This window comes from Pogoniulus pusillus, chromosome 21, assembly GCF_015220805.1.
Source record: "Pogoniulus pusillus isolate bPogPus1 chromosome 21, bPogPus1.pri, whole genome shotgun sequence".
In the NCBI taxonomy this organism is placed as follows: domain Eukaryota; kingdom Metazoa; phylum Chordata; class Aves; order Piciformes; family Lybiidae; genus Pogoniulus; species Pogoniulus pusillus.
The window spans coordinates 13175415-13193181 of NC_087284.1; the positions used below are offsets into that span (position 1 = coordinate 13175415).

Below are 17767 nucleotides of genomic sequence, written 5' to 3' on the forward strand. Positions count from 1 at the left end.
TGAAGGCCGGAGAGTGTCACCGAGTGCTGGTGTTACACAGAACAGCTCTGTGCTTCCACTGCCTCCTATGTAAACACTAGTAATTATATTTCCATACCTCACAGTGTGTAGAATCACAGCTCATACCTTTCTACAAAAAAAACATCTCCCACTCTGCCATGCAAGCTGCTCCAGGAAAAGTCTTGTGGTGGAAAGAAATTGCTTAAAAATGAAAAGGCATACAATAGAAACTGGGTGCCAACTGCTAGGAACCCAGCACTGCCATGGGAAAGGAAAGCACTGCTTTTAAAGTCAGCAGAGAAAATAGTACTGAGGCTGGCTAACGTGCAAGGTCCTAGTCTTCTTTTCAGTCTGCTCTAACAACTTATTCTTTCTGTTAGCCTTGAAGGCTAATTGTTAAGGGGCAGTGCTCTAAATTTCAAAGACAAAGTTTTAAGACTGAAACTGTAAGCCAGTCTCAGCTCTCTAACCCGCACATTCCTTCCTCATCAGTGAGAGCCTGGGCTTTCTAAAAGCAAATGAAATCACAGCTCTGCCTTGGCAAGGCTGTGACAACATTTTGGGATGACAATTACTTTTTCTTTTTTTTTTTTTGTCTTCTACTGTTTTGTTTTCCAGTTCACAAGGCAGCAAAAATACCAGTGTGAATAGGTGCACAGCTGTGGCACATAAAGCTCTTTGAGAAACACTTCCTGACAGAACTTCATACCATGCCCTAATATTTATCACCTACACTTTTTATTTCCATCAGTGCTGCAAAGCAGCCTTGCCCAAGGCAGTGACAGCTACTCCAAGGCACCAGAAACCTGAGCTTGCCCAAACAAGCATGTGGCATGTGCAGCCCAGACAGCCAACCATGTCCTGGGCCACCATCAAGAGAAGCATGGCCAGCAGGGCAGGGGAGGTGATTCTCTTCCTTTACTCTGCTCTCATTAGACCCCACCTGGAGTACTGTGGGCAGTTTTAGAGCCCCCAACACAAGAAGGACATCAAACCATTAGACCAAGTCAAGAGAAGGGCCACGAAGATGCACAGGGCTGAAGCACCTCTATTATGAGGACAGGCTACAAGAGTTGGGGCTCTTCAGCCTGGAGAAGAGAAGGCTACGAGGAGACCTTATAGTAGCCATTCAGTATCTGAAGGGGGCACACATGAAGGCTGGGGAGGAACTATTTACAAGGTCTTGTAATGGCAGCATGAGGGGTAATGAGTTTAAACTGGGAGAGGAGACAGTCAAACTAGATATTAGGAAAGTGTTCTTTACAGAGAGAGTGGTGAGACACTGGAAGATGTCGCCCAGGGAGGTTGTGGATGCTCCCTCTTTGGAGTTGTTCAAGGCCAGGTTGGATGAGGCTTATTGGGAGGTGTCCTTGCTTATGGCAGTAGGTTGGAACTGGATGATCTTTGAGGTCACTTTCAACCTAAACCACTCTATGATTCTCGACAACTAAGTCCTCTGTAATCACAGTGCAGTACGAAAGCAGCCTCCATTTGCTGCAAGCATCAGTTTAAAAACTGGGACTCAGAGGACAGAATCTAAAACCTTTTCCACCTCTCCCATAGTTGTTCTGCCCACTCTCACACATGCACCCAATGCTACAGGGATATCTCTAATGGGAGCAGCCAGTAACAAATACTCATGATGAAGAGGCCAGGTGCCTTCCATATCAACCAGAAACATAAATTATTACACGGGTTTAAATACATACCAGGAGCTCTTCTATTAGTTATACATAGTTTAAGTCACATTCTGTGTGAAGTGGCTTACGGGACACTGCAACCAGGAGCTGGGACAGCCCACTAAGCAGAGCAATCTCTCATAACCACTGAATGAATGGCAGGTAACAGCTGTTTCACTGTACAAGACTCTTTTCTGACCTAGACCAAATATGCATTTGATCAAATAGTCTCCAATAATGTTAGGAGCACTGCTAACCAAAGGATTAAGCATTCTGATATAATTTTAAAAAGAGAGAGAGAGAAATTCCAAGATACAGTAAATATTTTTATCTCCAAATAGAGGAAAGAACATTCTGGTTTTCCCATTCTTTGAAGTTAAGTTCAAAAAAAAATTGACATCCATCCTAATGGCCAGATTATGTAAATCCTGCTCTGTGAAGACACAATGCTCGCCCAGAGCTGAAGACATCAAAATGGAAGAAAGGTTCTGGGTCAGGTTGAGCCATCACATTATCCACAGGGACAGGTTTGTATTTTGTCCTCGGAGACAGACAGAAAGACAATCCCAAAACCTCCTCCTCCTGATGCGTTCTTCTAGCGACAGAGGTGGCCAGGCAGAAAGAAATCTACTTTACCAGAGCCCTGGTGTGCATCAAAAGCAGTGTCTGAAATGCAGGTTTGTCAGAACTTGTAAAGTGATGGAAAGGTTCGCTGACTCACACTGACTGATGCCAAAAATGCCTTCACTGTAAACCTGCCTTGAAGATAGCAGGTAGAGGAAAAAGAAAATTGGCAGCATAAGTAGAAAAATGAAAATACATCTTTTGTTTCTCTACAGTACACAAAGAAACCTTGTCAAGAAAATTTGGAGGGTGGATCGGTTGCTTTTTGCTTTGTGTGTAAGTACACACAAAACGTGAGGTCTTGCTCACCCTGTGAAAGGCTCCTGGAGATTACAGAGCGCAGAACGGCAGGCTACCCGGTAGGACAAAAGCTGCAGGAACTAGGAGAGAGCAGTTTATTCACACTCTGCAGCTGTGTGCTTTTCTTTCCCTCTCCTCCAGTGACTGATGAAGATGTAGGAGTATGAATGCTTCACTGAAGGCTCTGCATCCCTCCTGCTATCATAAAAGGTTTGAGAGGTTTCAAGAGACATCAAGTTCCTCCCACGATTTTCTGAAGCAAAACTAATGAACAATCTGTTTGACTTGATGTTTTGGGAACTATTTTTTTGTTGCTGTTCATTTGCTTTTTCCCCCTAGGGAAAACAAAACAGAAAAGCCAAATACGACTCCCCTAACATCAGACGTTAGGGAGAATGGTGTGCAGAAGATCAAAATGCAATCTCCCTACTTACTACAGCATAAAGGAGACGTTTTAATAGCCTTTGCATGCAGACCACAAGCTCCAGCCGTTATGAGCTCTTCAGAGCATTCTTAAAATAAAAGCTTTCCCGGACTTCAAAGGGACACCTTTGAAAATTCACAAGTGACAGGGGACAACCACAGAGGAGAACAACGAATATGGGAAGAACTGGTCTTACAGATAAATTCCCTTATCAGCCAACGGGACAGGTGTCTTAAAAGCAAGAAAAAAGGAAATGCAAATTACTAGCACTTGGCATGCTCTGAATCTCTCAGCTAACCATGATAGTAAGACAAGGACAAATCATATACATGTCTCCAGCCTTCCTGCAGGAGAGAGGAATCAATCATTCAGACTGAAGGACACCTGAAAATTGGCAGCAGAAGATTTCAGTTCCTAAAGCTATTTAGTGATGTGATTCACTTGCTGTTGAAACTTCCACCGAGACAAAGTTTTCTGCCTCCTGGATGGGAGCCTGGGAAAGGTGGGTCCAAGCATTTGCTCTCTTTCCACCCTCCACTCCCAAGTTCCAACATGAGGTGCTCTACAGAGAGTAAGAAACACAGAATCTTTCCACAAACAGCACGTCCAACACCCTATTTGCCCAATACTCATTAAACGGGCACCCGGAAGCCAGAGCTGGATGAGGGACAATGGCCTCAGGGGGTTAATGTGAAAGAGCAGAGAGTTAGTTGCAATCTCCTGGAAGGCAGAAGGAAAGTGGAAGCAAAAGACAGCCCAATACCCATCAACCTCTGAAGATTCCAAATATTTCTCCCTATTTCTCTGCCAACACACACTTCTTCACACCTCTTCTTTTCCAAAAGCAAGATGAGGTGACATGTCTGGTGAGGAGAAGGACCGGATGGGCCAGGTGCACTGCAGGAGTCAAAGCCAAAGAGCAGGCTCACCAGCTCCTCAAAGAGCATCTCAACAACTTGCTGCACCACATACCCTTGGAAAAGCCCTGTGCTCAGCTGCACAGCCAGTTGCCACAGCCTCCCACAATTACTTCTGCACGTGTAAAACTGCAGGAGCCAATCTCAAATCTGAGAACTGGAAGTGATGGAACATCAGAGCAATGGAAAAGTGGCGTATCACTTACATTAAGCACAACACTCCTCCAACGGCACCCAGAAAGTCTCTCCTACACATACTTCCAGCACACCAATGACACAATGCTATGGGATGGCCTCTTCTCCCAGGCAACCAGCAATAGAACAAGGGGACACAGTCTCAAGTTGTGCCAGGGGAGGTATAGGCTGGATATTAGGAAGAAGTTCTTCACAGAGAGAGTGATTTCCCATTGGAATGGGCTGCCCAGGGAGGTGGTGGAGGCATCGTCCCTGGGGGTCTTCAAGAAAAGACTGGATGAAGCACTTAGTGCCATGGTCTAGTTGATTGGATAGGGCTGGGTGATAGGTTGGACTGGATGATCTTGGAGGTCTCTTCCAACCTGGTTGATTCTATGATTCTATGATGGCTGGTCTTTTCAGAAAAGGATCAGGAAAGGATAAAGCTGAACTATAAAAAGCATCTTTAGACAGATTCAGCAAGATTGTCCAATCACCACATAGAAAACACAAACTCTTAGTATACAGTATGCAGTCTAAACAGCACGTGCTGTGCTGAACAAGAGTTACCTTGTTTGTTCTCTTCTGTGTTCAGCATCCCAGTTTTGCACATTCTTTACATCATTATCTAATAACAGTCCCTGCCTGTAGGCTTGGCTATGTATTCTACATATAGCACTGCAGAACAGAGAGGTACTGAGCCAAAAAAGGTATAAATGTGTGATGCTAAATCAGACATATTTAAAGAATCACATGCCTACCTGAAAATCTTGCACAGTGTTCAAATTCACGTTTTGTAGAAAAAGACCTGGTGATATTTGGTCTGCTTAAATAAATATTTATTAATCACAGTATAAAAGACCAGACACTAAATTTATATGAGCTGAGCAGAGTTCGGGCAGAAGCCAATAATAGCTGCTTTCAGACTTTGCAGTGTTGGAGTTTGCCAAATGGAAGTGACAAGTCTGGACCGCTAAGAAAAATGAAGCCATTTGGTAAGTTATACGCTGTGTAATAAACAGTCTGTCAGTTTGCTTCTAATCCCCCTTCTTCCACAAGGTTTTTGTTTGGTTGGGTTTTTTTTTCCTTGCCTTTCCCCCTCCCCCCAACCTTGTACTTTTTCCTGATGCACTGGGCAGCGCATGTGCCTATTGTAAATTAAAGAGAAGCTACTTCAGCTCTGTGGACCACACACCGTGAACAGCTTAAGACAGGTCATTGTTACCTGGTATTCGTTTTTTTTGTTTGCATTGTTGTTACCCTCCTTAAAGCTTGGAATCATTTAAGAGGAGAAAAAGAGGAAGTTCTGTGACAACAGCACAGAAGTAAAAAGCCTTGCAATTTTTTGTTTCTTCCCATGACGTATGTGGGTAGTCCTGCCCATAGTGCCTTTGTTCGAGGCTGACTTACCACAGTTTGAGACAAGACATCATCCAGAGTCTATTCCAGGAACTCTGGAGAAAGTAGAAGGAGGATGCATCTAATACATCAGCTGTCGGGGCATCGCTGCTTATGATTTATACGAGGCACTGAGGGAGCAGAAGGTAGTGTCTCCAAGCGCCCTCCTTCTCAGCTCCTTTTTGAACACACTGCAGAGGGTGGGGATAGAGAGCAAGGCTGCAGTGACAGATCGGCCAACTGCCAAAGGAAGGAAAGCACCTTACATTTCAAAGACTGTTGTTGTAAAGCACGCCAAATTCTTTCCTTCTCCACTCCCCTCAGTCAAGGGGTTTGAATGGGGAGAAAGAGGCAGTGTGAAAACTGCTTCCCCCCTACCCACACGTGTACTGACCTGTGCGGAAGCCCACGCTGGGAATCAGGCTGGTAGTTGGCTGGGTTCTTTGCACCCAGTCTGAAATGGCAAATGGACACCTTGTCTAGAAAAGCATAAACAGGGCAAGGGAGAAGGCACCTTGACAGAGCTCCTGGCATGTTTTAGTGGTGTAAAAGCCTTGTTTGTAACTTAGCCTTTTACATTTTATGACTTCCTAAATCTCCACATTTGCCTGTAGCATCCTGTGAAGATTTTTCCCCATCAAATTGAGCCTGCAAATAAACCTAAACTAGTTGTGTATACAGTCTGAGGGTGGGGCTTTCAGGAAAATAAAGTAATTCTGTTTTCATTATTCCTGACTCAGACACATTTATTCCCTGCCTCCATGACAACTATGCACACCTGCTTTGCACAGCCAGCAAGCTGGCTCTGTCCAGCTCCAGCTTCACAGAAGAGGACTCTTCTGCTGGTTTCAGTGTCCAGCCAAGAAGCATCATTGGAAGAGGAGGTCCTATGGTAGAAATCAAGCAGCAAATCAAGCAGCAAAGAGCAGACCTGGGGAACACTCTTGCTTTCTTTGCATGTGTTTGCTGACAAGTCCATGTGTACACTGGACTTAAGCACAGTCATACTCCCTCCTGCCTGACAAGACCTGGAGGAGGAGGAATTAATATCTGCAAAAATCCTTGAAAATCTTTTAATGGCAGACATTGCCAAAGCATAAACACTCTGAAAGAAGAGTGGGCAGACACAATCCCGTCCAAAATGCTAAGCCAAAAAAAGAAGTCCTCAGCTGATCTTTACTTCCAACTCAGTCCTCCTACTGGCAGGCTACAAGATCTTACTCTAGTGATGGAGAAGGTCACAGAGCTCACCCTGTCCATCCACCTCACTCCAAACTTACAGACATGGATGTGCTAGAATTATCAGACTTAGGTGGTGCAGAAACCACAGGAGTCTTACTTACAGCACACAACCCAGGCACCAAAGTAAGTTCCCACTACTCATAGATCCCCTGGGTTACCAGCAAAGCAAAGGACAGTCACAGGCCCAGAGTAACTCATCTGCCATTTTAGGGCTGCTCTCTTGCTCCAGGGTACCTCTTGCAAAGAACTAGGAGAAAGCTGCAATCCAGCTTTGGTGATGGGTGCCTGTTCCTGGTTCCCACACACCACCAGCCTGGACTGTTATGTGACTGTATTCACAACATGGCAAAGAATTAACCAAAAAGACCTCCCAGACAGCTGGTGGCCAGAGTGAATCACTGCCTCCATACATCTTGGCTGGCAAAGTCCACTCTTGCTTGGTCCCTGGCACAAAGCACAGGCACCTCAACCTCAGGATCAACACTCAGGATTACCTGAATTATTCTGTGATATCCACCTACTGTTGTGATCTTTGTATTAAAAAAAAACAAACCAAAAACCCACACAAACAAAAAATCTGCAGAACACAATTTCTAGAAGATCTTCAGCATTGTGTGAACAGAGTAAAACTTTATTATTTTCTATTAATTTCTCCTTTTCTTTTATCTTCCCCCCCCAGTTACTGCTTCCAGAAGCTTATCAACAAAATAAGCATGCTCATGTTGGCGAAAGCCTGGATCACTCCTTTTCTTAAGCAGTGTGTTATCAGTATGTACCAACACAAGCTGTACTTTCTGGATACCATGGAAGCCCTTACAAAACCTGTGTTTGTGACCAGTTAGGCCAGTCCTGCAGCCTTCGCTCAGCCTCTTCCCTAGTCTGTCCTTACATAAACCAATTATTGACATGGAAACTATCAAAGACTCAGCTCAATGTTCAGGTTCACAACAGACCAGCCCAGAGGACAACTCTGTCTACTCCTATTTGCCATCACTGGACATAACTCTTGTCAAAAAACCCTCTAGGAAACAATAGGAGATACTTGTATTTTTTACAAGCTGAACCTACATTATTCTTTAGACTCTGTTCAAGCATTCCTTCCATAATATAAACCACTCCACTTTTGAAGGGGAATATATAACTACTTTACCAATTCTATAATAAATTACATTCTCTACTACATCATGCTGTTGTATTCTCTGGCATATATTTCTCACCTCTGTAATATCCACAGCAGAAGTCCCAGATTTTACCTTCACTCCTGCAGCTCATCTAGGATGCTAGGTATGATGCCCAGCCCCTGAAACTGCAATGCAGCTGCAGCTCATGGAAAGGAAAATCAGGTAAAATAATGCCCACATGCAGAGCTGTGTCTCAGCATCACAGAGAGGTGAAGGTTTCACTTTTGGCATTCCCTGCTGTGAGTCGGCCAGCATTGCCACTGCTTCCCTGGAGGGTTCTGCCGCCTTTCAAATGAAACACTGAGGGATGATTTATGGCAGACAGAGAGCCCATGTTTGTCCAAGGGTGTGGTTAGACAACGTTATTGAGCAAGCTCCCTATGCTCACAGGCCTGCCCTGCTCCCTCCTCTCCATCCCCACTCCTCCTGCTTTGCTATTTTTTGGATTGGGTTTCTGACAAATCAGCACATTGGTTCTGTTTATTGTGCAAACAGATGAAGGGCTGAGCTGATGCAAGGGGCAGAGCAGAAAACTGCAACTGGAAGCTGACAACAAAGGAGGAGGGAGCAAGGCTCACCCACTCACACAAGCCACCAATCTGCCTCAGACCACACTGTTTAACTGCAAGAAGTGTATTCCATAATCTAGTTAACATCATCATATGTGGATTTTATCTCATTTCCATCTGCAGTTCAAATTCCTAAGCCTTTGGAGTTAGTAATACTGTAACTATCTAAAGACTGAACTGCTGTAGGCACATTTTTTATTTCCTGATATAAGCTCCAAGGTGGCAGCCACGCATTCACAATGCTTCTGAGCACCTACTCCACAAGAGCCTGCCACGCAGGGTATGCACCACAGGACCCTTTTACAACAGGGCAAGAAAACCAGTGCCCTTCAGAAATCCCTGGAGCTTCTCCTGGAGCTCCTCTGGGAGCCAGAGAAGTCTGTTCAGGACTGCTTTTTTTTCCTGCACATCACAACACTGTTGTATTTCCTGACACGACCAGTCAGATGGGACAGTTTGCAGGGAGAGGTGCTGAAGAGAGAGAGGAGCATACCCTGCTGGGGCACAGATCAACACAAAAAGCACAAATTCACCCCAGAAAATGTTTAGAAACTATGCTTACTGTAAGCCACCTTCTTTATACATGCACAACCACAACTCACAGCAAAACGGCCTTCAGCAAAAGCTTTTCCTTCCTCCTCACCAACAAAGTCTAATAGCCAGGAGCAAGGCTAGAGCCCTTCATCCCATCACAGGCTTTCCCCCTTGGGCTGCACTGCCTCTCTGATTCAGCCAGCCCTCTTTTACACAGCTGGCACCTTCAACAAATTCTGAGGCATCAGCATTTTCCTAAAATAGTCTTAGTCTGGCATTGCAATCATGCTGCAAATCTTCAATCCCACCAATTAGCACATCTGACTAAAGTCTGGTCAAAGTTCACTAGGTGGGTACAGAAGGGTACCCTGAGCTGCATGGCCTTTGCTCCCAAAGCTCTTCTACTCCTCTGGCTACAGCAGTGCCACCTCCCTGCGTCCCTGACAGCGCTTCCATCCGCTGGGCATGAAGGATGGACACAACTCAACACAGAGGGAGCTGCTGAACCCTGCCTGCCTTTCTGCTTGTGCAGCCCATCAGTTTGGGATCTCCCCAGCCGACTTCACCATAAAAAACAAACAAACTAAAAATCACCAAACAGCGACGACCTCCCCCCCCCAAAAAAAAAAAAAAAAAAAAAAAAAAAAACACAAACCACCAAAACCCCAAACAAACAACAACCCAACACACTAGAGACATGGTGAATTATTTGAAGGACAACCAATCTCATGATTAGGAACTGGAAGGCAACTTCAAAAGCTATTCAGGACAGGATGACACACAACACACACATATATATACATGCTCATTTGCTTAAGAAATTTGGCTTCTCCATCCTCAGGGCATTGGCCTGGACTGCTGGACACCTACAGCTTTGGGGGAGGCTTTATTGTACTAGACATCTACTGTACTAACAGCATGCAAATAAAAAGGTCCAAGGGGAGCCCTTGTCAAATCCAAAAGTAAACAAGCTTTAATGTTTAAAATTCATTCCAGATTATCAGCACAGCCCCAAGCAGAGACTCTGTGGCTCTGCTCATCCCTGCCAAAGAAGTTCATCTATTTGGATGGAGCAAGCACTTGAATCCAACGTTTTAAAAAAAAAAAAGTGAGAAGCAGAGCCACATTTGGGAGCACAAGAGGTGGAAATTAATGCGAAACAAAAGGGCCCAAACCAGGCAGCAAGTTATAAACACTAAATATTGAAATTCCAATGCTGACCTGCAAATTTCACGGTTAATACGATGCAGATCCCTTTTCTGCAGTTGGGTTAAAAGTGCACAGCCTTCTCCTAGGCAAATCTCCAGGGAATTTTTAAGCTTGAATGAAAATACTAATTACAACATACTAAAAACAGAGCGAGGAAGTGTGCACGATGACTTTTGAGCACTGTAAGGAAGAGAGGAGGTGATGGTTTGGTCACTTGCACGCAGCAAGCGCTGCTGACAATGACATTAACTCCTTCCTGGCAAGACCTGGCAACTATAAAGGCTCCAAGTGCTCCCAAAGCCTTATGTCATATGTGTTATGGCAACGCCCTCACACTTACACAGTTTAGAAAGGCATCCTTAAGAGGATTGCTATCCATTCATGCTATTTGGCATGACCAGTGCACTCATCCTTTTCCATAATTGCAGAGAGACTGATCTTAGCAGCTGCTTCTGCAGAAAAAAAGCACAGATATTTAGTTTTTAACCAACAAAATACCTCACGAGGTTAACTAACAGTGTAAACTGAATTCCACGTTAACTTATCCTCTGTATGCCAAAGCCACAACATCTAGTACTTGCTATTACTCTTTAAAAAGAAACAGTCCAGAGTTTACACACATATGTATGTTCTGAGGAGAATATTTTATAAACCCCATGAAAACATTTACACAAAATAACTCAATTTAGGCCAGCAGAGTAAATCTCTCCCATACAAAATGTCAGCCAATTAAGCTTTTAGCAGAGCACCAGGGAGACCGATTTTAGAAAGCTAAGCAGGTTTCTCAGTCTAGGAATGCCTGAAATCTGTTTATTCTCAGTCAACAATGACTTTCTGCCTTCTGCCAATTACTAAAGTAGTGGGGAGAAAATGGATTTACTCCCTGCTTTTAGAGATCAGTTGGCTTAGCAAAACCTAAACTCATACACAGATGCCCAACTCCTCTCATCAGTGTGAGCAGGCAACAACAAAACATTTGCTCTACTTTCCTCGCCCTGTCTTCAATCTGCTTATCCTTTCTTGCTGACAACTGCAAATGGATAGTCCTCACATAGCAGCCTTCTTCCCCTCTTGCCCCTTGGGATGCAGCAGGGATTTCTGGAAGAGCTGGCATGAAAGGACATGGCATCGGGCTGGCCATCAGGTCCAGTGGCCACCCTCAAACAAATGGATGTGACAAACCATACCACGGACTTCAGGCCTGGTAAAAGCCCTAAGATAAATCTCCTTGAGGCCATAACAACATGATGCCAAATTGAGAGATTTGCTTCTTTGCTCACCTTCTCTCCTCAACCTGCTTCTTCCTTCCAGCCCCAGGGTCAGACACACATCACACCTCCCCATCTCTTCCACTGTTTCTGATCTCATCAGATACCTTCATGGGCCAACACAACTGATTCATCTAACCCACACCACCCATTTTCCACAGCAGCAAAAATGTCATACCATCACATCTTTCTGGACAGCAGCAAAACTCTCAACTCCTCTCATCCATGCACCCTCCCTGGCTCTACTCTCAGCCACTTTGCAACACTCACTGGGCAGAAAACCATCCCTCTGCTGGTGGGGTTTGTTTCCTGCTGGCCCCATGCCCAGCCGTTTGACAAAGCCAAAACTGCTGTCAGGGTTGGGGCAGTTCATTGACTGATGAACTCAGAGCAGCATTTTGCAGGCATCTTGTACTCATTAAAATTATATTCTTCTTGTCTGTTTCTTTCCAGACTGCAGAAAAGGTTTGAACATAACCGTATCTTGGAATGAATCCCAAATAAATTTCCATTTCCCAAAGGACAGGTTTTCTCCAAGGCAAGTAGTGGAAATTTGCAAGTTTATTAAAAAGAGGCAGCTTTACCTCTGGCCACTATCATGTATTATCTGGATGTCATCAGAGGTCCTGGAAAGTAGCTTATTCCTAAAATGCCTGGAGGCTCTACAGTATATATGATGTTAAACCAATATTCCAAAACACACTCACTTCTTGAACTTTCACACAATAATATCAGCTTTCTGAATTTAAACAAAACACGACCTCAAGATACTCTACACCTGCTCATAATCACATATTTTTAAAACCCAAGTACGAAAAAGCCAACAAATAGAAGTGCACAATCCTTACCTTTGCAGAACACTGTAGAGATGATGATCCAACAGCTAAGCTACAAATGCAGCTTGTGTTTGTTTTCCACCCTCAGTTACTATAGATATTCTCCCCTAGGAGCATTTTTTTGACTGACAACATCCCCTAAAGACTACCTAGACACACAGGAGAAAAATCCTGACTACAAAAGTTACCCAGCAACTACCATTAAAATACAGCAAACAAACTCTGTCTGTTATTCCTCCCAGCCAAGCACTGGCCAAGGAGAAAATGAAAGCTTCTCTGCATGTGCTCCACATGGGATATAGAGCACTACCATGCCACTGCAACACTGCTGCTGGCACAACAATAGAAATGGCCCAGCTGGTAAGGATCACAAACACTTGAGATGCATCTATTACTGGGATCTACATCCCTAATGATGAAACACTAATTCTCTCCCATTATGAGCCAAATCTGGTTGGCTTAAGAAATGCAGTCAGGACACTCCTCCATAGCTGATAGGTCACAGAATGTTTTAGGTTGGAAGCCACCTTTAAAGGCCACCTAGTCCAACTCCTCTGCAGAATGCAGGCACATCTTCCAACTAGCTCAAGTTGTTCAGAGCCTCATCCAACCTGACCCAGAATGTTGCCTCTCTGGGCAACCTGTTCCACTTCTGCAGAGCTGATTGTCATGGAAGGCTAACAGGCCTATAACATGTCCTGGCACCCCACTCTTCTGCTGATGAGAGAAGCAAGAGCAGGAGGAAAACAAAGGCTTGGGCCATTTTGTCTCCTCCCAAAGTGATAAACAAGTACCCACAGGTGTTTAGGTACTTGTTAGTGTCTCGCCCAAATAAGGGTAAGCAAGCCCTGGTTTCACCTGATACGGTCATTTTGCAAATGCCATTCTGAGTGGTGAATCTGTGGCCAAAGGAGCCTTTACTCTCGGGCAGAGAATACAAACTGAGCTAAGCTGCAAGCAGCTGTGCTGACTGCCTCATTGCTCTCATCTTGGACAATGTGTTCTGCTCTGCCTTGTGCTTCAGACCAGCTTAGCCCTGATGTTTTGGGCTTGAACTATCTGGAAACTTAAGTGCCTCAAGTTTACCAGGAGAAGGCATTAAGTGCCTCACGACATGGCCAGAAGTGCCACTGACATCGTGTTCTCTTGCACATCTGCAAGAGATCTTACCTATACCTCTTCAAACCTCTGTGCCAAGAGGAACCAGGACAAGATCAGAGATCATCTGCCCCTTTCCCAGCATCCTGCTAGAGCCTGGGAAGATCTAGAAGCTTCTCGATGGCTGTCAAGACACTGAGCAGTTCCAACACTGCCGCAAAAGAGCCAAGGACTATCTCTGAATTCTCCTCCACAGCCATGAGTAGAACAGACTTTCCCTAGGACTCCAGGCTGCCTATTTTTAAGTGGGGCAGAGCCACTTTGTGGCTAAACTTTTCCAATTTTTCTGATTCTCCCAAACTAATGGATTGTCCATAAGCATCTTTGAGAAGATTTTCCCAACCAAATTTGAACCCAAAATTAACTAGTTTGTATATAATTCATGGGTAGGGCTTTTTGGAAATAAAATAACTACATACTTTATATTTCCTGCCTCATTAATTGCTCCAACTAATTCAGTGATATATCATGAACGAGCAAGGCAATGAATGACTTTGCCAAAGAGCATGGTAACAAGAGTGAAAAATCATCTAAAACCCATATAGGTTTCTAGGCAAGATTATTAAAAATAGAAACATACTGTTATTTCACAGAAAGAAGTTAGGGAGTTAAAGCCATCCATGCAGCTCAAGAAGTAGTACACTATCATTTTGGGTTTGAAGGAGACAGCCCATCCTCAGAGTAACATCTGGATAAACAGGGTGCTTTGTGTCTCCATCTCTGCACACAGGATACATGAGGTTGTGGGAACTATGAGAGTGTTTGCAGGCATTTGCATGGCAAAAGGAACTGCCCAAGGGACAGCCAGGACTGCCTAGAGGATGTCTGACCTACACTATTTCTATTAAAAACAACTGAAGAGATTGAGGCACTGTGTGTAGTGGGTATAGTTACCAATGCCAGTTTCCCTTTGAACTGCTCAGCAGCATGAAAACAATTCATCCTAAGGAAACTATTCAGCATTTATGAAATGCTGTAAAAAACAAAGGGGAAATCCAGTTAGTCATCTGTCAATCCTGTTGTGAAAACATCACAGATTTACTGACTCCAAGGTGGCTTTACAAAAAACATCATCCCATAAATTTCCTTTTTTTCTGAATGAAGACACTTCTCAGTAAAGCACATCTATGGAGGGACACTGGATTTTCTCATAAACAGCCCAGGATGAAGGAAACAATCTCATAGAGAAGGGGCAGTACATTTCCTAGCAAACTTCTGTATATCTGGGTATGGTAATTTTTGGAAACTTCAAATAAAATACCACCGCCTGCTAATCTGCTCTTTCGTGGAAGGTAACCTCAGACATCCTGTAACTCTACAGCATGTTCATTCTTGCCTTGTTTAAAGGCTCTGACGAGTGCAGGGACCAGCTCCAGCCCTTCTTCCTGCTTACCAAACTCATGCCTTAGCATTAACGTTCTTTCAGGCTCTGGATTTCAGAAGCGACTCCATTTCTTCCAGAAGCATGATCAGCCTTCCTTGATGTGCCTGAGGTTTTATTTACTTTCTAAATAAAAACTGCCATTACAAAATGAAGTTTTGAGATGGGTTTTAAATTCCACTGGAGTCAGGAAATGAACAATAAGCATTCCTCAAGCAGCTCAGCTCTGCCCAGCCACTGCCACAGTGCACAGCCGTAAAGCTGGCCCTTTCACCACCATCTGGAATGACATCATGCAACTCAGCGTCACACTGCAGCTCGCCCTGCCAATTCCATGGCTGCCCCAGGAGCAACCCAGTTTGGGACTCAGGAATTTTCCTTGCCCTTCTGCAAATGAAATTTTGGCTCTTACTGTTACACTAGTCAGTGCTTACCATTTCCTCTCTCCTTTCCATGGATGAACTTCTATCTTCCAAAACAAGAGGAAGATGAGGGACATGGTCACTAGTGTACAGTGATCACTTGACTAAACCTTCCACTACAGCTGAGTCAAGCCTCAGACTGCACTAAAGGAAATTTAGAAAACCCCTCTTTTTAAGAGACTGACAGAAGGGCTTTCCCAGAATTATATTATTCTGTCTCTTACGGCTCCAAAATAAAGCCCTTGATTTCTGTAAGAGAGAAGCCTGAACCATGCTTTGGACAAGGGCAGGAAAGCTGGAGTTTATTTATAGATGCTAATCTAATTTCATGCCTTCCTCTTGCTCTCACTACCCTGTCTTTAAAACTCATGTTTTATTAGATTCCTGACACAGCTATTGCTCATAATGGGATACATCAGCTGATAGCATCAATGGGGTCTTTTGCACCAAACATTAATGGTAATTATATAAACCTTCCACCACACTTTGTTTGCTGAACCCACACACTGAAGCTGCTTGCCATACTACTGCAAACACTTCATTAGCAATAACGTTACAGGCTTGGGCAGCATTAAGCTTCTCTCAAAATCATCCCAGGCTGAGGATGTCGACCCTACGCTGTTAAATTACAGGAGACACTGCCAGATTCCTGGGCAGCCGTGTCCTGGTGCCACATCTCCTAGTCTCAGGGAGGACAGGATCCCCCAGCCTATAAGTGGCTCATAAATTTTGTTCATAGCCTGAAAGAGGAAGGGGCCAAACTGAACTATCTGTGCTTTTAAAATGCTGTCATTACTCTCCTGCCTGCGCACAGTTAAGGAGAGCCTTGTCTTTGGTCTCAATGACTGGATAGTTTATGGCTCCAGGTAAGGCAGGTGCAGTCAGTGGTGTTCTCAAGTTGGGCTGTTCAGATGCAGGATTCCTGGATCAGACATGAATTTATCAACAATGATGCAAAGTGTACACAGTCCTCAGTCTCAATACACTGCATCACAACCACTCTTCATGCAGTCTCTTTGTTCAGCAAGTTGACAGAAAACTTATACCACAGGCACTGAGTCAGCTAAAATATATAAATTTTGAAGTAGCATACTGTCCACATTCTGGCTTAAAACTGCTTTACACGGGGGGAAAAAAGTGGTATCATAGATGGGAAACAAGTGTGTAGTGAGGCACTGATAAAGCACACTCACTGTCTCAGGACACAGACACACACCTGCTTAAACAATCCAAAAGACAGAGTCAAATACGGAGCAATAAGCATTCCTGAGCACAGAGCTCCCTTCCTAGAGTAAATAAGAGAAACAGGGTAACAATACAAAACGCAAAACGTTCCTAGCAGAGCAAGGCTTCACTGATAGACTTTGTGGGTTTACTAATGTAAAGAGTATTTCCCAAATTATTCACAAACACAGAAGAAGAAAACACTCTTTTAAGGTCTCCAGACAAGCGCAGCAGGTCTGGAAGCAGTGAGAAATGTGCACATTTAAAGCCATCACGACGATACTGAGTTCGAAGAGCCTTTGCAGCATGCACACCAGCCAGAACAGGAGTAAGCACGTGTGGAACAGACAGTGAAGGACAAGGCACCGGAGAGCCATGCCAGGCAGGCTTTGTTAGGAACAGGCAGCGGAGGAATTCACTTCGCTGATAATAAAGGAGAAGTATTTTAATCTCTTTCACAAGTGTAATCAGGGAAAACAACTGAAAACCATGACGGAGCAATTGACAGTTCGTTACTGGGAACAATGCTTTTTGTTTTCCAAAGCTTGCCTTCTCGGATCTGAGTAAATGGAGACACATCACAGATCTGAAAGGCAAGGGAGCTGTTGAAAATTAATTGCAGTGGCAGCGGCTGCAGCAAAGGAAGAAGATCCGTCTCCTACTCGGCCGCTTGCTTCAAGTTCTGCCTCGCAAACAGGCTTCCTCAAGACACCTCGGGTCTACACCAGTTTGTCCACAAGATCTGTCTCGCCCACGGTGAGAACCGCTTGGATACTAGTATGTTTTAAAGCCTTCAGAAGCCAGACATACCGCCCTCGAAGCACAAGTTTCAAGAAGCTATATCCAGCTATTTTGTTGTGCACAAACAGCTACTTTGTCTTGCAAGATCAAAACATGAGCAAACAAATAAACAGAAGGCGATCCAACTGGAAAGATATTTTTGATGGGAGGAAAAGACTTTGCTAACCAACTATTAGAGAATGCCAAACTGTCTAACACTCAGTTATGGTATAATCGAGTACAACGGTAAAATGAATATACATGCACTTTACTCACCCATTTTTAACTAGTTCAGCACATGTATTCTGCAAAGGTTTACCCAGTGTCATCCCAATGACATTAATCCTCCTGGTAGGGCTGTCAAAACCAGCTTATATATCCTCAAGGGATGCATCCATAATTGAAAATGTGTGTGAACAAGAGTTCAGCAAACGCCAGCCAGCCCCA

At 44.2% G+C, this 17767-nt stretch overlaps 1 protein-coding gene across 3 annotated transcripts in view; it reads right to left on the reverse strand.

The window, feature by feature from the left end:
- Positions 1-17767, reverse strand: part of JARID2 (jumonji and AT-rich interaction domain containing 2) — a 233472-nt gene that overhangs the window by 183097 nt on the left and 32608 nt on the right. The window contains exons 1-2 of one of the 3 annotated variants that reach the window (XM_064160993.1): positions 12368-13022; positions 10592-10703 (exon numbers count right to left, since the gene is read on the reverse strand). The exons of the other annotated variants lie outside the window; for them this stretch is intronic. Coding sequence (XP_064017063.1) covers positions 10592-10630 — 39 coding nt within the window. The 5' untranslated portion in view covers positions 10631-10703; positions 12368-13022. Of the gene's footprint in view, positions 1-10591; positions 10704-12367; positions 13023-17767 lie in introns of those variants that run through there. 3 annotated transcript variants of the gene reach the window in all.